Consider the following 26,349-nt stretch of genomic DNA (forward strand, 5'->3'; position numbering starts at 1 on the left):
TAGGGTTATAGGATGGCAGGCTGAGGCTTCTGGCTGTTAAGTGTATGATTTAGTCTCACTATGAGATTGCCAGTTGCATTTTCCTTGTTTCTCTATATTTATGGTACCATTTTTAATCTCTCATCTTGTACTTAGCTTATAAACATTTTTTTGCTGAGACTGTTAATTATCTTACGTTTTCACACTATGTACCGATTTAATAACTTAGATCTCTATGTGTTGCTGTCAAGTATATGTGAAAAGTTATTTAAATATGCTTTAGAAGACCTTGGATTAGAGCCTCTTTTAGTCCTTGCATAGTTGTTACTTTTTAGAGTAGTATTTAAAGTTTCTTTCAGATTGGGAACAGGAAAGAGTTTAATTCTTTCTGTGCTGGACCACCATAGCATGTGGCACATGGTCTGTTATGATGTATTTAACAGCCCTTTGTTTGGCAAATTTTCTGATGGCTGCAACCAAGAGTAGATTAGACTGGATTCACAGTGGCAGGACTTGAATGGTATTCACTGTAAATGTCTGGATGACCTGGTGACTGAAAGGGTACATTTCCCAGCTCCCAGTATCTGTGATACTCAGTACTCTATTCAAAAAAATATACAAATGGGAAAGAACTTCTCAACATGTATTCTTTTAATCTCTGCTGTATTTAAAGAGCCATTTCTACAAAGCCTGTTACAACAGGTGTGTTCCCAGTGAACCTGAACATTCCTGAGTCTTCTGTGTCTCATTTTTTTTTCAGATTAATCGTGCTCCAAGCTTTGGAACGGATCAAAAAATAGACTATGATGTAAAAAAAGGTGTTCTGCTAAATGCATTAAAGCTTCTCAACATACGGTACCTTGTCCTCTTTTCTTCAGTCTGGCTTTATTTCTGTTGCTTTGATTTCTTTTTTTTTAATTTGAATTGGACTCAGAGAAAATGAAAAAACTTTTTCCACCTTCATATTTTCAAAATGTAAATGTTTCCCTTGCTATCAGTTTTGCTATAGAAATTAACCTAAATTTAATTTTTCTTCATGCATATATACTTGCAAAAAATGAATGATAATAGTAATTTTTGTACTTATTTTTAAAAACTTTTCAAACACATCTTGAAGTTGGCACATGTGTGCAGTCATGAGTGTGTGACCATAAAGGAAATTCGCTTGAGTGATAATGTCACATTCAGTCAAAAGTCATATCTCTCTAGAGGAAAACTTCATAGCCGAGATATGTTGAAAAAAATCTACACTTCAGGAAAATAAATATAACCACATTTGTACATTAAATTATAGCACAGAATCAGTATCCCTTAAAGTGTGAAAATATTGTAGCCATGAAAGTTAATATTAAGAAAAAAATCTTAATGGATATTTAAATTCTAATTTTATATGATAAACATACAACTGACTGGAAAATACAGATTATGTACTTGATATGAAAGTGCATCTCATTTCGGCTGCATTGAATTGACATTTCTTAATATCATCTGTGTTTCAGGACAAGTGATAAAAGGAGAAATTTAGCCCAACAGAAGGCTGAGGCTCAAAAGAGACTGTACGGCCAAGGGTCAGTGAAAAAACTGTTGCCAGGTTCCTCAGACTGGGAGAAGCAGCGCCACATACTGGAAAGGAGAAAACAAGAACTGGTAGGAAGGGAAAATAAGTGCTGTTTCTTGCTCATGGTTTATATTCCCTTTTGTTTTAATTGTCTCGCTTTCTTGATTTGTAGAAGGAAAGACTTGCACAAGTACGTAAACAGATTTCCAAAGAGGAGCATGAAAATAGACACATGGGGAACTACAGGTGAACTTTTTTGACTGTATTAGTAGGAAGTATTCAGTGTATTCTTTAGGAACAGTGGAAACAAGTATTTGGGGTAGATGATAATTTTCTGTCGAAAATGTGTAGGCATTTATAGAAAACATACACATGTACATCAGGTATCTTTTTTCAGACTGTTCTTTTCTTGGTTCCAAATTCTTCCATGCACTTAGGAATTTATATGACATCAGTCACCCTATTGTTTGTACAAGACATTTGCTTAAATGACATGATTTTTCATATTCAGTGTACCAAGTATCATGATTGTATATATTAAATTTAATAATATATAAATGTTTATTAATTGAATTGTGAAATGAATTAATTGTAATATTAATTGAAATAAAGAAATAAATTTGTTATGGACCTGTTCTCTAATCACATATTATCATTCTTATCTTGGTGGCAGGGGGTGCAGTATGATTATTCCCCTGTAAAAACATCATATTTTAATTATATCTCTGAGGATTGCCAAAAATTCAGAAACTTTATGGGTGCTTCCATCATTTTGAATAGAGTTACATTTGAAATATTTTATTTGTATTTTTGGACTTTGATTTTGCATCTTGGTAGGCTGAAATACAAGTATCTTCAGATTCCTTGGTAAAATATGTTCAAAAGAGGGTTTTACATTGTCAGTTACAACAGACATTGACCAGAAAACAATTTTGTTTTGTGATGTTTTTATTATTATTTTTTGATATTTGCTTCATTGAGAAGTGAAAGCATGACCTAGGAATATTTGGTGAAAGGGGGCAGAGTATGACTACCAAGAGATGATGGGAGTATTTGCCCACTCTTTAGAACATTCATCTAGGGTGTGAGAGATCTGAGTTCACATATTTTATTGCGAACTAGTCAGAATGCCTTTATTGCTGTTCTTCATTGCTGCCTGTTTTAGAGCTGATGTTCTATAATTCCCAGTAAAATTCTCATTTAAACAGATAGATATTTCTGTGAAATTCACTCTTTGGATGACTCAACATTTTGCTTACAAAGAGTCTTTCTTTGTAACTTTAATTACATATTTTCTTGATGTATGGAGCTGAACAGTAAAGAAAAAAACCTCTAGGTGTACAATGAAGTGATAAAGTGGTTATTTTTATGCTACTAAAAGAAAGAGAAGCACTATGATGCTTTAACACATTTTTCTTTTTGCTAATTTAAACATTTAGTTTATTAACTGATCACATTTTAAGTTGCTTATTCAGTTCTTGACTAAAAATCAGACACGTATTCCCTTTATTTAGCTGTTGGGTTAATGTAAACCAGTAAAAACACAAAACTTTCTTTTCCTCAAGAAAAAGTAAAGTGTCATTTCATGAGGAATGTGCACTTGTAAAAAGGCAGAACAGCTTTGTGTTTTCTTATTACCATGTCTTTGAGAAAAGGCTGAAGAATTAGCAGAACATGAGAAGGAAAGTAATTTTGACTAGAGAAGAGAAATTTTATCTGGCTGTTATGTAGCATTTTCTCCATGTGATATTCCTCAGTAGAGCAGGACTAGATTGTCTCAGGCATTGACATAGAATCATGCAAATTTTGGATACTAATACTGGTGAATAGATTAATATTGCACTCTGAATAAAAATTAGAGAAACCTCAATCAAACTCAGGAGGTTTGGATTTATTCTGTGGATATCTGCTCAGCAGTTGGCTTAGTCCACGTCTGTCTGCAAGCACAGCAGCTCCAGTGGGAGTCTTGGGGCAGCTGAAGTAGGAGCCACATTTTTGAGCTCTTGTGAAATCATGAGGAATTGGAAAGGATGCACATGGCTTTGAAAAAGCCTCTAGATGCAGTCTATTTGTAAATACATTAAGAATATTGCCCTTTCTTTAAAGCATTCTTCTATGGCATTTTTTCTGCAGTAGAATCAACACCGTTAAAAGGTGTTGACCAAAACTAAACTAGAACCTAAATCTCCTTTAAGTGTTTAATGCAAACTGGAACCATCTTTATTTTGTTCTAGAACTTCCCTCAGACTAATGGTATCATATAATCCTTTTTTTCATTGCAACAAAATCCTCATGGTAGATACTTTTTCAAGGAGAAAAAAAAGTCTGAAAAGGAAGAATGAGAAAAAACAAGAAACTTGTAAGAAGTTCAGAAATTATTCACAAATACATAAAAGTCACATGTCATACACTGTATCAGTGAAGTCCATGCCTTGCACACTGCAGGCAAAATTAACTTCTGGATTACTCCTTACAAAACATTAAAAATTAGTCTTCCATCTTAGCCATATTTCTGGCTGTGTTTCAGGTATTCATGACAGATGGATTGAAGTGGTTTTCTTCAAAGCCCATTGTTGCTTGATGAACATTAATAAATCACCATGTCCTGCTTCTGATATTGTCATAATCTCCTTACCTGTGATTTTAGAGAATAACGGCATAGCTGCTCTAATGGAAAATCAGTCACTGTATATATTGACATACCAGTTGTTTTTTTTTTTTCTTCCTTATAACATCTATTTCTTCCTGTTAATTTTTTGGAGGATTTAGAATTCAAGTACAGTACATTCTCAGTCTTTAATTCATATCCTGCTCATGGGATCAAAGCGATTGTTCAGATTTTCACTGTTTTGTGTCCTTTGATTGCTAATACAAATTGGTTTATGTCCCTTTATTGCTAATACAAACTATCTTGTGGCTCTGAATTTGACATAAAATATTTTGTTAATATTTCATGAATCATTCACACCTGTATGCATCACTCACACCCACTGAAATTTCTAAGCACTGTAAAACTGGGTTTTGGTATGCCTCTGGAATGACCTACATGGTATTTCTTTTGACTGGCTAATTGCTGGTTTAAACATGAATGTGTTCACTGAATTAAAAGTAGATTTAGAGAACAATGTTCAGAGTATATGTTTTATGGTTTGATATTATATAATTATTATGGATGGGATGTGTACATGTTAAAAAAGAGACTGTGTATTAGTGACATTACTTTTGTGTGATGAATGCCTCAGCTTCTATCTTAAACTCTCCTTTATTCCGTTTTCAGGCGAATTTACCCTCCTGATGATAAGACATTACTTGAAAAGTATGAGAGTTTGTTAGCCACCGCTTTCCAGACGTTTCTTGCTGGAAGAGCAGCTTCACTTCAGCGGGAAATGAATAACCCCTTAAAAAGAATGAAGGTACTAAAGTCCACCAAGTACTGGCTTTAGGAGTTACTTGTCTTTGAATTCGTGACCTCAGGGATTAGTTTCACTATAATCATGTGTGATGGCTAATAAATAGCATTTGATAATGTTCCATGATCTTATTATTATTCTTTGAGCAGCTTGTGGGCCAGATCCTTGAATCTGGATGAACTGCAGGGTGCAGGGTGGAGACAGGCTAAATGGCTTTAAGCTACTTTAGCATATCCCTGATCCTCAGCCTTACCCCTGGTCAAACCAGAGGTTGGCAAAAACTGCTTTTGAGCTGTTAATTGCCTCCTTCTTCCTCCAGTAATGTTCCCAGCCTATTCATCCACTTGTATGGACTGGAACAAGAGATATCCTAAAACCAACTCCACTCTTTTAAGGATTTAGAATATCCAAAAATTTTACCTGATTTGCCTACTCATTTTGTCAGAGACAGTAGGAAAACAGCTATTTTAATAACCAGCTAACATGATGTAATTTGAAATCTGAGAAATAATTTTGAATCTTTGTAGTTGGCAGCTTTACAGGAATCTTTGTTCAATCCTTTCTTCAGACTTCTATTTTTAATAAATGTTAAGACTTGATTTTAACCCTCAATTTCATGTTGCTTGGAAGGAGAGATGCATGCAAGAGAAGAAATATTTCTATTTTTTCCTATGGAGGAATTCACAGTCCTATTTCAGGAATTAGTAATCAGAGTAATTTCAAATTTCTACCACTTTCTGCTTGAGTTTTTGAAGGACAGAGTATGTCCGGCTTTGAATTAATAGTAATGAAATTTCCATTTCTAGGAGGAGGACATTTTGGATCTTCTGGAGCAATGTGAAATAGATGATGAAAAGCTAATGGGAAAATGCACCAGGCAGCGAGGACCTAAGGTATTTGACTTTTAGATAGCAATTTTTTATTTCACTCCATAGACAGGTTTTCTGAGAATTTTAAGTGGGGAATTTAGTTAGCTGATCCTGCTGGAAGTTTTCTTCCTCAGACTGTAACTAACCCTTTCTATTTTATTTTTTTTTTTAAAGTATGGTTAGAGGTATCACTACCATTTGTCCCACTGAATTCCATTAAATTTTTATGGAAATATGTGTTCCTTCTTTCCCTCCCTAAACCATTTGGGGGAATTGCCATGGATGGCAACAGCTGTTGAATGAGAGATTGATTTCAGTGTATGGAAGGATTTTTATATCAATAGTGTATCTCAAAAGAATGTTTTCATCTCTAATTTATTAGTGCCAAAATTAGGATTTTTGAGATCATGGGATAAAAGGGATGGAAAGTCAAAGAATTAATTATAATTTTGATTTATCTATAGCTTGCTCCCTTGCTAAGAGGGTTGTACAGAATATCTTGGAACCCATTTTGTATGCAAAATCTGCTTTTAATGTGAATATATATTATTTTTATCTTAATGCTTTCTGCTTGTGTGCATAGTTCATGTGAGTCTTTGCCTTAAATAAACTGCATATCTCTAAGCCAGTAAAGATAAATAGTTTTGGCTTGGCTAGAATAAGTATGTTTTTTATATCCTGTAAACATTTTAGGTCAAGTCTGCTTAGAAGAGCCTACATCTCTGTTCTGAGCTTTGATGGATTTGTTTATGGAGGCATGTAATTTTTTTTCCAGCATTTTATGTTTCTGATGACATGGTGTACAAATCTGTGGGTATCTGTACAAAAAATGAATGCTGACAATTGTTCTGAGCTTGAAGAGGTACTTTAAATATGTGCAAGAATCCAAAGAGCTACATCTTATTACAGACGTGCATTCTGGAAAGAGGATCTACATGCCCAATCTGGTATTAAGATAGATTTGCAGGGACCTCATTAAAATATGGGGATTTTGTGAACTCGTGCTTTAACAGGAGTGGATTCATTTAAACAGGAGAAAAAAACCCCAGTCCACTCTAGCAGTATACTCAGTCCATGTTCTTACTGAGATTCTTTTCCTTGAAATTTTGTTTTCAGTTCTTTAACATGGGGTCAGTTATCCAAGTTTAACATCTCAATCACATTTTTCCCTTTTTTCCAGAAGCCTGTCTTTTCCCAGCAGCCCTTGGAGAGCATCTATCTGGTTTCCTGTATGCACACTGACTTGTTCTATTCTACCTCTATACTCCTTGCTCACAAGGCATTCCCAGGCTGGAGACTCTAACATTTAATTAAACATTAATAGGGTACTAAGCCCAAATTGAGAAACCTCTCAATTAGTTTTAAGATGAATTTTGATTAATTTATGGGTAAGACTATATGCCATGGTCTTCTTTTATAGCAGGCAAATGGATTGTGTCTATTACAGCTGCTTTACTGGTACAATATTGTTCCTACTTAGAGGAGAAGAAACAATTGCTTATGACCAAAATTTTCTTTTTTTTTTTCCCCCTGAAATGGATGAAATCAAAACAAAAAACAATTAAACTAGCTAGTCCAGGGAGACTGTTTCTTTTCCTTGCACTGTGCACACTTGCTATGCAGGATTCTTATTCTTGCACAGTTTTATGGACCTGATAAATTTCTCAATTATTTAAACCTTTCCTACAGTGAAAACATGTAACCAGAGATTTCTCTGGCTGCATAATGTCCAAACTTCATCTTGTAACTATAAAATCCTACAAATAAAGAACTATATGCATATGCAGGATCTAATAGAAGAAAACGAAACCAACAAAACAGCCACAGGACCGGTACATTTCATATCATGTAACCCAACATGAAAGGTTCTTTGAGAAGGTAATGGAGTCTGAGCCCTCTTAAATTCAGTGGCTGCTCTGCTGACAGAAGGTACTCTTAGGTCAGATGCACAGCCTTGGGTTGCACTCTTCCTTGAAAAAACCCAACAATCAGGACTCAGAAAACTAGCAAAGCAACTGGAATAGTTAGGAGAGAGGGATGTGCTCCTCCTCATGCTCCTCCATACATAGATACATGTATAAAGATCTACATTTCCACACACATGTCTATACATAAGAGAGGTTGAGGGCTGTGCGAGTATAAATAAATGCAAGCTTTGCATGTGACAATTATTCCATATTTTCTAGGAAATTCAGCCTTATTTTTATTTGAATGTGAATAGGAACTCAGTGTAGGAAAAAAGAAATCAAGAATTTCACAGAATGAAGGCATTTTTTCCTGCACTTAAAATATCACTGAGTTTTGCATAGATGGAGAAGTGCATTCTAGAAACGTGCATTTTATTTATAGCCTCTAGAGGGCTCCTGACACCTACACACTTTCAGGGTTACCAAGGTGTGCAGGACAGTGGACTAGGGAACTAAAATTACAAATATTGTAGAGTAAATGAGAAATTAATCTTAATTTCTTTGGTATAAGATCAGATTAACTTAATCACAAAAAAATTGGGTTAGCATAAGGGTAAAATCAAGGTGATTAGATGTGCTAGGCAATCAGATATCTCATTAAGAGATCAGTTTATACCCAGATTCAGCTATTATTTGTCATTATTGCTTTTTGTAATTTCTTTGATTGTTTTATTCTTCTTTGTTAATTTATATTGTTTTTTTAATATTGTTTTATATTGTTTGCTGTAGAACATGTGAGGAATATGTATATGATAAGTGGAATAAATCTATCTTAAAGCCCCTGTGAGCTATGATTGAAAATGTTTGTTATACCTTGTTGAACTCCTCAGGAATGTCTGATCAATATGTCTCCATCATACACTGCATTTCATGATAGGAACAGCTATTTTTATTTAATAAAGTGGTATGTGTTGAGGTACCTTACTTTTATCCCTTTGGCAGGCAGATAGATATCAACATATTCTTTTGTGTTACAACAATTGTCAGGGCTCTCCTCAATGCAATGTTCTTCTCTAACATCTCTTTATCTGGTCTAACAGCTTGGGATGGCATAAACATACTATTAGTTAGTGGCAGAAATCCCTTCCTCGTCTGGAACAGAAGTTTAGGTAGCATCTATTTAGTTATAAAGTATATTGTGCAGCAACAGGATGTTTTGTGACTTTTTTCTGTTACCCTCATAATAAATCTAGGTGCATTACGTTACATTAAGATGTTAGGAAAATTTAAGTTCTTCCTGAGAGTTTTCACTTTGACTCAAAGTATGGCCAGAAATTATGATTTTAATTTTTTTAAAAATCTGAGCTTTAATTGTAAATTAGATGGATGAGGCCATCAGCATAGTTTCTTATAGCTGAGAGTTACTGGAAAGAAAGCGTGTAGGAAAAAAAGGTGACCACATAACCCTACTTAGGAGAACAGATGTAATGGAAGATACTGCATTTTTTGTGTCTGACTGATGGTAGATGGAAGACAAAAAATTTTCAATTGTAGTTTCTGTTCTTGGATCAGTTTGTCTCCACTGTTTTGGTTTTTGTCTTGCAGTATCCTTGGTAATAACAAAGGATTAATTAGCTAATGATACTGAATCCCATGTGCATATGAGGCACCAAGAACCCCCAGCACGGCATGCTATATATTCTTTGGTTTCTGCTATCTGCAGGATGTGGATTAATCACTTTTTAAAAGTAAAACAGCCGAAGTTCCTTGATGTATTTTTTTACTTCATCATGATTGTTTAGCTGTAGCTTCAGTTATTGCAAATATCAGTGAGGATCCTGAACTGATTTTAAATCGTATTCTGTATCAATTGATTTATGATTTCAAATCATAATTTAATATGTTTGGTAGTGCAATTTATACTTAAAATAATTCCCCCCCCCTATATTATGCAGCTCTTCATGTGACAAAGATTAGAATTACAGTGGAATGAATTTAATGAAATATTTAAGCAATTATTTTAAAATTTAGGACAAACTTCCAATCCAATTTGGGAGGGTTTATAGCTGTGCAGATTCTGCCTGAACCTGCCTGAATCAGGGATCTTGTGTGATAGTCAGCTGTTTCTTTGGGATTCAATTCAATTTCTTGGGTGTTTTTTTTCCCTTTTCTTTTTTTTTAGCCCTTGTGTTCAATGCCAGAAAGTGCACATTCCTTAAGGAAATCTAGGAACCACAGCAGTGACAGCAGCTGTGATAGTGGTAGCAGTGTGTCAGAATCGGGAGAAGAAACTGAAAAGGAAGATCGCAATGAAAAAAAAGAGAAAAGAGTTTCATATGATCTTGAAGAAAATAAATACAAATCTTTGGAGCGATCAGGTAACTTCAATGATCACTTTTCCAAGGAAGTCTGGCACTGACGATGAATTATATTAAATTCTTCAGTCTTTTACAACGTGTCAACTTTGTATCTCAGGGCTAAGCACTGGTTTGCTTGTTTCAGTTTCTTTAAACTGTTTTCTAAATTAATAGATAAACCATGTTATTTTTTGTTTTGGTGGTGCGCTGTCTCAAAGAATTTTATAAGGTAGTTGCGTATGTATAATGCTGCTTCTAAAATTTTCAATTTTAAAGCAGTATTTGTTTAGCTGAAAACTGAATTTTAAAAAATGGTGTAACTATGCCATTGCAAATGAGAGATACTGGGTCTGCAAACGTGGGATTCATTGAGCAAATTTTCTCTCCTGTTTCCATATCCTTATAGTCACGCACGTGCATTTTGACGTAAAGAGCAAATGCCCCCTCTCATAAATCTCATGCATGTTATAGTGGATTGGAGACTGCCTGATTAAATCTGAGTATGAGGAAGAAATAGATGTTCATATAAGTATGTAAATTCTGTATTATTGGGATCTGACACAACTGACTTCTACATATACAGTTGTTAGTCAACACAAATTGTAGTACATCTGTGCATAAGTTGATCATATATGTTGTTAGTTAAAAAGACTGAAAAATGGGTGTCAAGAAAATAATAACATCATTTGATCTGTCTGCAGGTAGAATGAACTGCAAACCTTCAAACAAAAATGTAAAGTCTCCATCATATTCATCCCCCACATCATCCACAGGTCCAATAAGGCGTTCTGTGAGCTGCCCTCGTTCCATATCAATACTCACTATGCAGTCCCAGGGAGCTGAGCAGCGCCCCTGTTCAGCCAAAGCATGTCTCCAAATGCAGCGAACATCCTCAGTGAACAGGTCTCACTCTTTAAGTCGTAGCCCATCTTCAGCCAGATTCTCTCAGACAGCCACCTCGGGAACTATGAACTCTTCAGGGGTGAGTTAACACAGCAGTTGCATTCAAAATGTGTTTCATTTTTCTCTAAACCTCAATAAATACATTAGTAATTTTTGCCACATCAGAAAACTTGAGGTACTGTAGTCAAGATTATTTTGACAGACACTTGAGCATATAAGATCTCTAGACCTGTATGTGATATGGGAGAGTGCCAGTTGTGATGTCTCAGTGTTTGTGGTGCAGCAGTACAGATGCTACATTTTGTGGAAATGGGAATCTTAAGAGAATGGGAAACCTTCACTTCTAAATAGGCTTTTGAAAACAGAAAGGATCATTACCTCTCTTAAAAAAATTCTGTGATTTGTTTGGAGCATGCTGGTTCTGAAGGCTGTACCTACCTTCAAAATGTTTACAGTAACAACAATATATCCAGATTTCAAACCCAGTGTATAGTGCAAGGGTAAATATATTGTGCCAGAGTAAAATATTAGTAAGTCTTTATATGGCTGTCCATTGTAGAAGAAGGTGAGATTAATTTTCAACCTACTGGACCTCTTTTGTATATGCTATACTAATGCAGTAGAGCTCTACTTCCAAAGGGATCAACTGATTTATACAGTGCTTGTGGTCTTTGGGATTTGCTACTGCAGTAACTGACTCAGAAGCCATTCTCTTTTAAAAAAGAATATAAAGTATCTTCTATTTGAATCTTCTCCTTGAGACAGACAAGTAACTGGCCCAAATAATTAACAGATCAAACACTTTTAATTGTTTAGAATTTGTGTGATTAGTTGTACTTTCACAATATTCTTCTGGACCATGTATATTTTTTCCTTTTGTTAGCAGATTGTCATCCTCTTAGGTATCTCCTTCACCACCCAGGCATTTCTTCTTTTGTGTTGGCATGATGGAGCCCATATTCACTTATCCCTAGGCAGTGTTTGCAGGGATCAATCCCCAGCCTCATTCAGGATTGCATTGCCTGCTGGTGCCAGAGTGTTTCCATTTGTGTTTTGATGCCTGACCTATATTTCATCACCCAAATAATTTGTGCAGAGATGGGGCAAAACAAATTGGCACTTTTAACTGGTATTTGCTGCCTCTCAGTATTATGGTGAGCTTTGATTGTGAGAAAACCTTTTGTAATGCTAATTGCTTCATAGTATTTACTATATCTAATCAACATTTTTATCCAGTAGAATGCTCATTGTCTGTGAAGTTTTGTCTAAATGATGAAAAAGGAACCTTTTAAAATTGTGTGCTGACATCTTGTGAAATACTCCTTAACATGGTTTTCCATCTTTAAAGTCAGCTACTAGAGTAGGAAGGACATTAAGATTGTGTCTTCACAACAACGGTATTTTTTAAAGGTTAATTTAAAGGTTTTTAAAGGCGTTAAAGGTATTTTTTATCACATTAGCTATCTCAAGTTTAAAAAGTACCCTTTTATCATCATGATGTACTCTGAGAGTTTAATGAGACAGTGCTAATATGGATTTTTCTATTCACATTAACTTTATATCAAATACAAATTACTGAAAGATTAAAAGCAGTCTCTTACCATCTGATGTTAAAAATGGGCCACTCGCTTAAATTAACATTAGTAAGAAAGCATACGCTCTTTTTCATTGAGAAAGCTTCACCACAGAAATGATCTTGATGTGCAGAACAATTACTTTGGGTGATAGAGCTTAGGTCATGCTTCCTAAAAATGATGTGAAAAAAATTACTTACAGAATGGATAACAGCTACTTATAATTAAGCATTGTATTCTGAATGGGACTCTGTTCATAATTATTTTTGCAACTAAGAATAATATAATATATATTACTGCTAGAATAACATTAAAATTGATAAACTGTGACTTACTAAGAAGAAATCATTTGTGCATGATAAAGTGTTAGTTTATCTATCCTTTGGTCAAGAAAAGAGCAGAACACTTCCATTTTTGGAGTCTGCTGAGATCCAAATGTTCTAAATGTAGGCAAACATCATTTAAAATAAATCATTTATAGTTGGGAATTACAGACATATTCTTATAGGAGTTATAAACAAAAGTGGATTTGAAAATATTTGCTATCTTATTATACCAAATATAAATATATAAATACCAAAACATTTTTTTGTGCTTGAAAATACTTATTACTCAAATAAAAATATCCTTATGTATTGTAGTTGTTACAGGATACAAAAATTAGAAGTGCTTAAAAATTTCGAATTTCACTCTTGAAAAATGTTAAAATTAAACTGACTTGGTCTTGCAAGTGTGAAAGTGCAAAAGTATGTGAAAGTAAAGGAAAAGGATCAGAAACACTTCTAACTAGTGTGTCATGTTTTAAAGAAGACTCCCAAATCCTCCAGAGATGGTCTTCTGCAGACACTGCAGGGGGTCAGATCAGGGCCGGTGTAAAAAAGCACTGATACTTTATCAGAACTCTGGACAGCTGAAGACACTGTCAGACCCCTTACTGACTAAAGTAGGAGAAAAATGTCCTTTTTAATGCCTCCTGAAATCTTGGCCCTGTGATATATTGCCAGTTTATATTAAATTGTTGAAGTGAGGAACTGAAAGGATGCTTTTCATGACTAACATTTTTCATTATGTTGAATTTAAATTCAAAGTCTGTTATCTCAATTTCAAATTTATACTTTAAATTGTGGGCACCATAAATATGGAATATATGTCTGTTTATTCTATTTCAAACAAATATATTTAAACTGTTTTTCTTGCATTTCTTGACAACTCTAAGTAATGGTGATGCATTAATGTATGTGATATGTATTAGTTCTGTATTAGATAATGTCTATCCACTTTAATAATAGATTTTATGTCACTCTAGAATTTTTTTGTCAAGCAAACATCTTTGCAGTGTGATTTAATGGCACACTTGAAATGTTTTTCTCTGCTTTGTGTTGCTTTTTAGAGTGAGTCTTTGCTGCAACAGAAAACAAAAGAGCAAGAAGTTGCTTTGACAAAAGAGACTCTTCTCCTTATCAATGACTTGAGGGTCAAGTTCCCAGGAAAAACAAATGAAGAATCTGAATTAATTATAGAAGATGTAGGTATCTATAAATAAGAAAGAAGAACAAGCTAGACACTGTTTAGGCTACTGAAATGAAGGAAAGTAAAAAGCTCAATCTATGATTCATTAGCTCCTGTGGCCCTAAAACTTCCAGAACTCAGAATAACTCAAAAGAATTTGAAAGCTTGGAGCTTTGCATGCTTTCACTGAAAACATTCCTATGTCCTTATAAAATATATGAGAAGTAATCAGGAGGGTTAGGAAAATTCAGTTTTTCATTGTAGAGAAAGTTCAAACTTTTAAGTAAGCCAAAAAGGATGTTACAATTCATATTTCATCTGATATTTTTAAAACACAATAGCTGTTTAACTTAGCTATTAACTAAACTGAGCACAACTAAACTTAACTTAACTGAGCACAATAGCTGCTCTCAGGCAGACATACTAGAGAACTCAGAATGGTATGCTGCAGGCAGAATGGAGGTTTGAGGGTCATAAAAAACACCAGTCACGCACCTTTTGGCACTTGTGGTCTACCAAATCAGCCTTTCTCACATCTAATGTTGTCCTGAGCCTTGTAGTTTGGTATCAAAGACATGTGAAACAATGCCGAACTAAAGGTCAATTAAAGCCCAATACTTTATATTAATACATATAAGCAGAAATTGCCTGCTGTCTAAATACCTTGTAAATATTTAATGTAAAGAAGCTAACAGGATGGAAAAGAAAAAAATAAAGATAGATGTTCTCAGTTTAGAAGAAAAATGAAAGGATTCAAATTAATACTTCTGCTCTGATGTAGTGAGCATAGTCCCTGATGTGTTAAAATTCATCTGATTTATTATCTGACCAGAAATGTCCTAAGCTCTGTGAGCTTCCAGAATGTTGATTATGTTTCTAGTAATCTCTGCAGCTACATTGGAGTGGAAACAAACTCTTCTGTAGTGATGGTTGATTTGGTGATGGTGGAAGATAGTATTCACAACCAGCAGATTGGGCTCCTCAGAAGCAGAACTGGAAGGCTTCATTCCATGTTGTCCCTGCTGCATTTCTGTGTGAGGGGGCTGTGGGTGCTCCGTCTGGCCGTGCTTCCTCACTCAGTGCCAGCCTGGGGAGCCCCACACCCTTCTGCATCAGAATGCTTCTAAAATTCACCTGGCCATAGCCAATTCCTGATGGGAAATAGTTCATCATGGAGGAAAGCGAGTGCTGGTGAGACAGAACTTGTTGAAGGCTGGGAGTAGAGTAGAAAGATAAGAAACCAAAAGGAGAATAAAAATGTATGTTCATAGCTTGAGCTATTTTGGTAGCACTTAGATTTTGTGAAAGCAGAATGTTGGTGCTGCAGCTCATATATGATTATTTATAGAAAGGATGATTCCCAGGTATGTCTAATGTCCCATATGCAGCAAAACTCCTCACTATTTAAATAGATCAGCAGTTATGCATTATTGAACTTACTATTTTCAAAAAATCTGAGCTGAGACAATCAAGACAACTTTCTAACTGCTTTGTAGTGCATAATTGTCAGAATTAGGTAGAAAAGAGGGTAGCATTAAACTGAAGTACCGCACAGATCTTTGCAAATGTTGCCCCACATAAATTTGCAAATATTTTTCTATTTCTTTTAGAGGAAACTTCTCACTTATCTTTAAGATGCATTTTTAAGCGTTAGGAGTACTTGTGAATGAAAGAGCAGCTTTCAGTTGTTTTCATGTGTATTTTTTGTCTTGTGTTTTACAATGATCACAGATTATGGATAATTGGAAGTATCATAAAACAAAAGTGTCATCCTATTGGTTGGTAAAACTGGATTCAGCAAAGCAACGAAAAGTAAGTGAAAGATTTCATTTTCATAAGGTCATCTAAAATAGATGCATAGCAGTGTTTCTACTGGTGTTTAGCCATAGCTGGGAGTGACTTGAGATGCCAAAATACTGGCTATTGGTACTAATATAGATATACATTAATTCTACTATAGGACATTATGTTGATCCATATTTGGAGAATCATGATTATTCTGGATTATAATTTAAGATTCAATTTCTAAAAAAAATTAGTCTGCTAAAAAAAAGGAAACAAATAAGTGATTAGTGCTTAAATACCTAAGTTATAACAAACATTTTTAGAAGGGTATTCACTCAGCAGATTTGATTGATAAGGGCTACAACAGTCAGCCGTTTCAGACCAGGTATATCCAAACTCCATTAGAGATATTGATACTGCACTTGGCTGTTCAAGAATTTGACCCACTAATACTGTGTGCCACAGTATTAGAATAGATCATGTTGAATAAAAAAGGGACCTACCAAACAAAGAATTTTCTCCTTTAAGAGTTATTTCAGAAAGCCTCCAATAGAGGGTGGTTCTGCCCTTTACTTGACTGGCAGTCATGTTAAACCAAGGGCACATGTACAAAGTCAGGATGACAGAGACTGATACAGAGACTGATGTACCAGGCTGTTACTTGCAAAAACTGCACAATCAGAAATGTGGACTTTTTGCTCTTCATAAGAGGACATCTTTTACAACTTTAGGAGACTTACACTGAAGCACTAGTGAGCCCTTCATCTTTGCTTGCACTGGAAATGATTTGCCTTTTTTTTTTAACTGCTTTTAACCTCAATCCCTTCAAGCAATCAGATAGTTATTCTTAGAAGGGTAGTTTATAAAAACGGATTAACTTTGACAATGACATTGCAACTGAGGACTGCCAAATGTCTTTTGTTGATTTGAAAGAAGTATGTTTTATATTCCAATGAGGTGGGTGAAGGAGAAATGAACAAGGTGTAGAATATTTATGCAAGTAAGGAATCTGTCTCAAAGGTCCCTTTTGCAACTTTGTGAAATACAAAACAGAATCTCCGTGCCCTTTGCACTTATTGGGAAATTCTAAAACTCAAGAAGAAAATACCTGGGCAATGTACTAGATTTCCCAATGTTCATCCCTGACAGCTGTATTTGCTTAACAATTATTCAACATGATATTGGAAAATTTAACTTGCACTTATATTTCTAGTGTGTAATATTCTGGCATTACAGTGTGGGTCCAGGAGGCATTGAGAAGTAAGTTGAGAGTAAACCAATTATATCAATTCATGTTAAAAAGAAATTTAACCTCTAAGACTTTCAATACAAAGAGATTTTGGTAAGGGAGGAGTTATGACTGCTTCATGTTGCATCACTTTACATAATTTCTTTAAAAGTGTTTTGATGGTTACCAGAGGGTTTTGAATATGCCCTTTCATAACATCTGTTCTGTTATACCTAGATAATTTGTTCTGTTAAAGTAAATGATGTAAATGAAACAGAAAGATGAAGGCAAGCTAGGTAAATTAACTTAGAAAAATGAAGATGTAGGTTTCATGAAGGTCCAGCTCTTGTGCAAGGCCTTGTCTCATTCTTAAATGGATGATTTTTTTTTTACAATGTTTGCAAATTAAGGACAATTAACTGGCACATTTCCTGTTCTGGCATATTGGCAATATCAGCACAGTAAAACAGAAAGAAAGATTTTTTTTCCCCAGAGTACCTGACAGCCTGTGGCTTGCTCTAAGATGTTCAGTTCTTAGTTTTCTTCAACTCCAGATACTACAGTAAAAGAAAAAGCTTTACACTGGCATCGTTGTTCTTAGCTTGTGTCTTTTGGACTAGTGAGAGAGTCTATACAGGTTGGAATTGTTCTTTTTCACACAGGGAGATACTATTAGTCAATGTAACATTGCAAAGAAATGTAGGGCTGATCTTTATGTGCTTTAGGGAGTCAGCTGTTTCAGGTACGTGTTTGACCACAGATACTGACCGTGTGTGGGAATGCCTTGGACAGGTGAGACACAAGGAAAAGTGCTTGGGGACCATGAAGGCTAATGCTGCTAAGGAAGTGTCTGAAAGCCTAGGCCTGTGTTACAGGCATGGGACAGTCCAAAACCTGGGTTTAATTCCTGCTGTCAGTAAAAAAAGATCAGCACCCTTACATTTTAGTATCTTACTCTTTCTATCTCACTCTTTGGGAGGAGTAGGCCATGGGTGTGGGTTTTAGTACATTGGACACCTACATTCATAGAGATTCAGAGAGGCCAGTATTGTATTTACTTTGGGTTATTATGTGCATGGAGTTACTGCAAGACCTGTGCATGCACAGTAATCCCAGGTCTTCAAAAAGAGTTTAAATAACATGGAAAAAAACATATTTCATCAAGGCTCTCATTATTAGGTCTCTCTAGATTTTCTGCCCATTACGTGTACTACACAGCTTCCTTGTGCTATTACAAGCATATTGTTTATTTAAGCTTTTCTTCCTTCATTGTCAAACAATTTATAAACAACAGTTTGTTATGCAGGACCCAAAAATTGAAATTCCATGCCATTCTTCCATACTTTACTGTTCTACTAAATCTATTTCACCTTTTGAGAAACACAATTCAGCACAAAAATCAGTTTGTCCTACATATCTGAAAGTTTCCAGGGAAAGCATTGTACCTTCTAATTTATAAAATCTTACACCAAATTAGCAAGTTCCTCCATCTGTTTACCACCTACTTGAGTCTGATTGGTTTTTTGGAAGATGCTGTTATGCAAAAGAGGCAGAGAGGGTGTTCTCTTTAAAGGAAATTCATGGATTTAACTGGCTTTTTTGTTGATAGTTTACATGCACTGTAGGCTTTTTTGTAGGACAGATTTTACATCATTCAGAGTGTCAATATGGAGCCTAAATACTACATTGGTCACAAAACTATTCCCAGACTTACTGATAGTATCTAAATAGACAGAATCCAAGACACTTTGGAGTCTGATTCTCTCCAGGATTATGAAGAGAACACAGAGGACTGATTTAAGAGAACATCCAGATATTTAAAAGCAGGCACGATGAATTCCACCTTCCTTCCATGCCCCAGTTCAGTGGGATGTGCAAAGGTGTATGCAGGGCTCTGGTAAATTGGATTGCAGCTGTCTAGCACTATACTGAATGAGCTCAGCCTTTGTGCTCTTGCATTTAAATGTAGTCTGTATATAATAAATCCATGGCACATCTATAAATGTTTCTGTTTTAAATATCTTGCTGATTATTTTCTTACTGATTTCACTACAGTGTCTCCTGCCAGGTACACTAATATGGTTTGATTCACAGTGACGCTGAGCTTAAACAGACATTAAGCTAAACGCAGTTTGTAGTTTTTTGGGACATTTTAGTTCTTTATAAAATAGATGGTATTTTACAAGGGAGAAGGAAAAGCAGATATACAATACTTGGGTTAATTGAGTTGCTTCTAGTCTTTAATTGTGCCCATTGTGTTTCTTTTTACCCTTTCTGTCATTTTAATAATCTAGTATTCAACAGACTGAAAAAACAAAATTAACTTTTTGGTAATAAAAATAAAATACTTTGATTTGGCTTTGCAAAATGTTACTAACAGAAAGAAAATATAATAAAAGTTAGCTGATGAATGCATGGAAATGAACCCCAGACCTCTGTAGGAATGTACAGGTATGCAGTCATTTGTATAGGGATAGCTGTCTGAATGTGTGCAGGGCATCAGCCATCAGCTGGGTTTTTCTTGCCCAAATGTCTTTGATTTTGGAAAATGTATTTGATTTACTTGGAATGCTCTTTTGTAGGTTTTGGATATAGTCAGGACAAGTGTCCGTGCAGTTCTACAGCATGTCTGGAAAGCTCCAGACATTGAAAATTTACACCTCCACCGTCTTTTTAACCGTGTATTTAATCGCTTACTTTGGAGCCATGGTCAAGGCCTATGGAACTGTTTCTGTAATTCAGGGTAAGACTTCTTCTTCTTCATAACTTCACAATGACAATCAATACTGGCATACTTTGTTGCTCATGTTCATTCACAAGAATGATGTAATACATTGAACTTGTTTTAAAAGCACTTTAATATATATAGTAGAATTAAATCTAGCAATCAAGGTCAACCTTTTCAGAAATGGAATAAAACATTTAGTAATGTATTTACAAATATAATAATCTAAGGAAAAAAATCTATTATTCAAAATATTTCAGCCTTAAGTCAGCTCTTTTACTGGATGGTGTATGATGTAAAGGCCAGACCACAGTGTCAAATGTGGACTTGCCATCAACAGAAATCATTGTATGTGGGCTCCTGTATTTGAGCTCCAGACTCAGAAGGAGAGTTCAGTCACAAGTGCAGCTGACATCTCTCACCAGATGCAATGTCACTTCTGTGATTTACTAATAAACAGTTCAAAATTCTGTGCTTGATTACATTCTCTGTTTCCCATACTGGTAGAAAGTTAAGTATATGAAGAATATGAAATGTCCATGTAAGCAGGTGTTTTTGGTTTGGGTAGCAAATACAAGTTTTCTACAGTGAAGAAAAGATCTGGGCGTATAAATATGTTCAATAACCTACACTTCAGAATCTAGGTTCCTGAAATCAAAGGCATTGGTAGAAAAACGGGTTTGGGGAGTCATATAAAGTATCATATAAAATATAATAAAAACAATTCCTCCCACCCACAAATTTATTCATAAAATAAGAATACAATTTTTCAAATATGAAATATATTGCATACAAAAAAAGGACATTTTATCTGTTAGTATATAAAATGCATAAAGAATGGGAGGAGGTTTTATTAGCTTGCATAAGGTGTCTAAAAGATGTATTGAAAATGAACTACAGCAATTAGTATGCTGCTGGATACTGTATGTACAAAGGAATCAAATCAATATGTTGTTCACATATAGTCATTTATCATATGTGGAGAACTTGCACATTGTCCTTGTTAATTGTTTCCCAAGAAAATGGATAATAATAAGAGGGATCTGAGTGATCCAAAAGATCAACAGGTCTTGTACCATCATCTTCTCATGCTGAAAGCTTGTTGTTGTGTAAGCTGTTAAGATTCTTCACATTTTTTTCTTTTCTTCATGCTAGCAGAGGTGTGTGAAGTCTTGAATACAAACTCAAGTCTTTCATTGTCATAAAATATTATAGGTGGAGCTATTCTTTGATAAAGATCCAGTTCCTTGTAAAAGGAGTTATTACATAATAGATTCTAAAAATACTGTAAAAGTAATATATAAATATCCAGTATGTGTAGTGATCACTCTGCATGTAATACACTTGTTATGGATAATACAGAATTCATGGAAGAAAACAAAAAGGCTGTTTGCACCTTGCCAGTATTTTGTTTATTCAGTTACAAGCATCCTTCTTGCCCCATAACACACAACTGAGAACTCATGACAGCACATCTGTAGCAGAGAGGCCAGCTTCTCATCTTTCTTCCCCAAGAGTTCATTGTGCCATTTTAAAGAACAGAGTGGAATAAACATAGAGCTTGTGTAGATTTTGGAGAAATGTGTTGGGAAAGGGGTGTTAATGTGCTAATTCAGAAAAAACATTACTATATGAAAATACATTAAGGAGTGTAGTATGTTCACTGTTCGTAGGATAGATGCCTTAGGAGAATAGTGGAGCTAACGGCCTTAAGGTTTCCTCTTGCTGGTTACATCTCTTCTAGGTATGTACTATTTTAATGAAAAGAAAGAACAAAGAAAATCTCATTGAAAAAAGGTGATGTAGAGGGTTTCATAAAGGTTCATTTGTTTTACTATATAATAAACAGTTAAAACTAATAGAAGAAAACTAGAAGAACCAGTTGACTTGAGATGGTTATAAAAAGAATAATATATAATCGGCCACATTGCACAATCCAGTATAATGCTCTTTTTTGTATCTGGTGAGGAGTCTGTGATTTCTTACTAATGTATGGAAGCTAGAGTTACAGCTTAACCAATTAAACTTAGGAAACAGAATTCTGAACCCTGTTGATTGTAGTATAATGGAGAATAAACTGAATCTGTCTGACACATGGGGGAAGTTGCACAGGCACATTTATACGAAAGCTCATTAAAATTCATGTGTATGTTTCCAAATCTTTGTTGTTAGGGTAACTATATAGCACTAGCTCATAGTCAGCCATGGTTGCAGCAGGCCATATATTATTTGTCACTGAAAAAATCCCTCTTAACTGTAGAAAAGTTATCACAAAGTCCAGAACCTAAGGAATTTATCAGGAAAGTTTCTTCTACAGGATTTCTGAGTTTTATGGAGTGAATTATAATATAATTATGTGTAGCAATGTCAATCTGTTGTATGAGTGTAATATTTAGACCGTCATCTTGCTACCTTCTTCCAACATGATTTCATGAGGAAAGACTGAAGACAATAGATTAATTTCTATGAAAAAATACATATGGACAGTTCCCAGACAGAAAATAATTGAAAAAAATATATTAAAGTAGTAGTATGACTCAATGATCTTAAGAGGTCATTTCCAACCTAAATGATTCTATGATTATTCAGTTTGTGAAATTAAACAGTTTACATGTATACAAACAATACTTCTTAAACAATTGCATGAATGATAATTAGGGACAAATGCTTGCATCATTGAAATTTATGTTTGCAATGAAAATTCTGTAGGACTGAATGTTTTCAGCTGGAAAATACCACCTAGACAGAGGAGCCAGGCTGACAAATCAGTTAGCTATACATACAGCTCATCTTTTAGTCATTAATGGTCTTAATTCCATCCTAATCATAGAATCATTGATTCATACAATGTTAAGGGGTTGGAGTGGACCTTAAAGATCACCTAGTCCTGCCCCCTCAGCCATGAACAGGGACACCTCCCACTAGACCAGGTTGCTCAAGGCCTTATCCAACCTGGTTTTGAACACTGTCAGGGTTGGGGTGTGCATAGCCTCCCTGGGCAACCTGTGCCAGCATCTCACCACCCTCATAGTGAAATGCAGAAAAAAAAAATTCTTACAAGGCAGGAGTGAGCTGGCTGGTTCTATGATGTTGTTTTAATGCTTTCTATACCAGCATTGTGAAATCTACTGCTGCTCTCTGTGGGCAAGGCTAATTTGGCGTGGATGCTGTGTTGAAGCCAGATGCAGCAAATTTTCCTCACAAACAAAAAAGCTCAAAATTACTGTGCTACTGGATAATAATTATGTCCAAAAAAAGTCTTCACAAGCACCATGACCTGTAATTTGGTCAGAATTTTGCACAAACAAGGATGTTGAGGTGTATGCAAAGAACTATTTATTGTAGTCTCCTGTGCTGAAACACACCTGGTTTATATTGGTGTGGTAGGCCTTGGTGGCTTTTATTTTCCCCCCCAAAAATAGCTTCTTAAGAAAACAAAAGAAATTTTTCTATAGATGTACTTTGCAATTTGCACTTAATTGTAGATAACCAACCTCATGTGACCAGAGGAAATAATAAGCAGTATTTGAATGACTAAATTGAGAGACCCTTTTCATATGATTTTTTGGGTAAGGAAGCAGAGCACATACTAATCTCCTGTAAATTAATTTCATATTTGTTTCTTAGTATCAGGTACTTACCATAAAAGTATTATTATGCTGTGTGGACATTTAGAAATAATGCATTACTTTTATTAATTCCTTTAATATCATAATTTCATTCAGGTGGTAGCCTATTAAAAAGAGTAAGTGTTTTGTGTTATTCTTATTGTAAGACAAATACAGAGTTTTGTGACAGTAACTCTTTACAGGTTAAACCTAAGTAATGGCTCTGTAAACACTTCAGGGAACAGACCAAATGCAAAATGGCAGTGGACATTTCCCATATAAAGATTAACGTCTTAGTTTGTTTCGGATTCAGCATCTACCAGTATTTGTGTTAAATATTAGAAACCTTTCCTGTACGCTCACAAGGTTGCGCTTTTTCTCTTGTTCCTCTGTTGTTAAATCTGATGTAAAGCAGTAAAGCTCTTAGATTGGAATTTGTGACAGAGACCATGAATTTGTTTCTTTTTCCATAATAGGAGCTCTTGGGAAACCATATTCAGTAAAGGCTCAGAGGCAGTGACTCCTGAGCAACTCCAGTGCTGCCAACGAATAGTACAGCTTTGTAAACACTGCCTGCTGGTAGTTTACAAACTTTCATCAGATTCAAGAGGATCCCCAACTGGGATGAGCCACCACTGGGATGATACAAGGTATAAATTTGAATATTTTCCTCCTAAATTATGCGTATAAAGGATAGTACTGGAATAGGTTTTAGTCCATGTTGCTACCACTAAACTTTTAAGTCTGGTTCCCTCTGTATTTAAGAATAATACCCAGCAAACTCCCCCAAATTTCCCTTGATCCTGACTTTCAGTCATTCTAATCTCAGTACCCCAGTCATGAAGTGCTAACAAAAGAAAACTTGACATACACATCTTGTGTGAAAGTATACATATTAAACTCTTGATTGCCTACTGCCTAACTAGCTGCAGCAAAGGCTTTCCATAAAGTGAACTGAAAATCTCCTTTCTTCCCCTTCTCAGATCCCTCAAAATCACTGTTTCCAGATTTGCATTCCTAGAGGTATCCTAACATGTCAGATACTTCAGGCTACACATTCGCAGTGGGATGCTATAGGGGCACAGCTCCAGCCAAGGGTCAGGTAAGTGCCACCTGATTTACTGTATTGCACAGTTTTGCAAAGTTAATTTCCAAAACCTATAGATTGAAAGTTTTATTATTCCATCTTATGGAGCACAAATATATTTTCAAACCTTGCAAAACAGCATCATATAGTAAAAGAGTTATTTGGCACTTACCTGATTCTCCATTGGCTGGTTTAGTTCCCCAACTGGATACAATAGGGACTATAATATTATCAGTATTACTATTAATAATATAATTCTATTGGATTACTTAGAATGCTCCAGCTGTGGCAGTCAACAATTTGCAATTAAACAGTAATAGATAGAGAATTAAATGTCAATTTTAAATTACTTAGGATCCAAATTCTATGCCATTTTAATTATTGTGTATATAAAATTACAAATGCTTTGTTTATATAAATTATCTTACATATATTGTTACATAGAAGGGCTTTGTGAGTTAAGTATTATGTGAAAAATAAATTTTTGATATATTATCTGTTAAACTTATGTTATGACTTAATTGCTTACTTGATATATCTCAGATTAGTTATTTGATACACTTGACCCATGTGTTATTGACATATGGATCTTAAAATACTCTAACATAATTTAAAGCCAACCAGAACCTAAATTTGTTTGATCACAGAAATAGCAGAAGTATGTTAGCCACAAACCAGTCACATTCAATATTAACATCTACTGAGTTAGTGCAGAAGTATGGTAAAGTCATTTGGATTAGCTAAGACTAGAAAATCTCAAAATTTTTATTGCCTTTACTGTTAATACTGCAGAAAATTTTACATCATGACCAACCACAAACTATTGAAACTGATCAGATTACTCTAATGTACTCAGCTAACAGGCCTGCATTTGGAATGCAATGAAAGGGATGGTCCAAGAGAACTTTCTCGGCTCCAGTTTCTGTATTTCTCTGGATGTTGAATGGAAGTTATTAATAAATTTCATAGGCTAGAGGAATCTAAGCCCTCTATATCCTAAATATCAGTAATGGAGTGTCAGGACAACTCTGATTGATTAAAGTTACAGTTTTTATATTAGTCTCCATAAATGTTTCATCTAGACATGAATACAGCAATATGCCAGTTAACCATGATATTCTGAATTGTTGAAATGAAAGACACATTCAGAAATAAATTCTCTTGTTTGTTACGGCCCACAGCTGTAATGGTAATGAACTACTTTTCTAGAAATGGGAGAACCACAATACCTGTGTTACACGTTTCACTTAGGTTTCTGTTTTTAATGAATCTCCACTACTAATAATAGTTTTCCTGACTCTTCATAAAATTATGTGGTGCAAGAAAATATTAGACTATAATGTAATATATGTATGAGAAGTCAATTTTTTCAAGACTTTATAAAATCTAATTTGAACAACTGTGTTTTCTGAGCACAATCCAATTTTTAATTTTGTTTGTGCTTAAGAAACAAAAGTTTATGAAACTAAAGCTTCCACAGTTTAAAAATAGATAGCTCTTTAGCTGGGAAAATTTGTTTGTACAGAGAGAGATAAAATGATAATGAAAACTGCTGCAGAGTTCTTTAACAACTTCTCAAATTTCTTTTCAGTTCTATCTCTTAACTGTAAATCCTTGAAGTAAATAAAATGATAGGACTGCTCAGAAACTATAGCAAAGTCTCTTAAAAAAATTGGCTAAAATCAAATTGTGTAAAAGTCATAAATTAACCTGTGTTACAAATAAATAAATAAATAATTAAAAAATCTACCACTAGGTCCTTACAGCTTGCTAAATGACCTTCTCTGTTACATGGCATATTCTCTGGGAACTATTAGTTTTTTACTGTATCATCAAGCATAGGTAGGACT

General features: G+C 34.9%; 1 protein-coding gene across 9 annotated transcripts in view; it reads left to right on the top strand.

Annotated features, from left to right (window-relative positions):
- TTLL7 (tubulin tyrosine ligase like 7) overlaps nt 1-26,349 on the top strand; it is a 66,047-nt gene that overhangs the window by 36,829 nt on the left and 2,869 nt on the right. For 6 of the 9 annotated variants that reach the window (XM_014250877.2, XM_088060516.1, XM_014250873.2 and 3 more), the window contains 11 exons: nt 740-834; nt 1,479-1,626; nt 1,710-1,783; nt 4,815-4,950; nt 5,754-5,840; nt 9,906-10,101; nt 10,782-11,062; nt 13,948-14,082; nt 15,798-15,878; nt 19,662-19,822; nt 23,889-24,062. In XM_014250877.2, the coding sequence (XP_014106352.1) occupies nt 740-834; nt 1,479-1,626; nt 1,710-1,783; nt 4,815-4,950; nt 5,754-5,840; nt 9,906-10,101; nt 10,782-11,062; nt 13,948-14,082; nt 15,798-15,878; nt 19,662-19,822; nt 23,889-24,062 (1,568 nt within the window). Of the gene's footprint in view, nt 1-739; nt 835-1,478; nt 1,627-1,709; nt 1,784-4,814; nt 4,951-5,753; nt 5,841-9,905; nt 10,102-10,781; nt 11,063-13,947; nt 14,083-15,797; nt 15,879-19,661; nt 19,823-23,888; nt 24,063-24,395; nt 24,515-26,349 lie in introns of all 9 variants that reach the window. The other 3 variants (XR_015773352.1, XM_088060518.1, XM_088060519.1) reach the window with 3 other exon arrangements.

The sequence above is a fragment of the Pseudopodoces humilis genome, chromosome 10 (genome assembly GCF_049639895.1).
Source record: "Pseudopodoces humilis isolate 2021_Gansu_Grassland_sample_001 chromosome 10, ASM4963989v1, whole genome shotgun sequence".
NCBI classification, from domain to species: Eukaryota; Metazoa; Chordata; class Aves; order Passeriformes; family Paridae; genus Pseudopodoces; species Pseudopodoces humilis.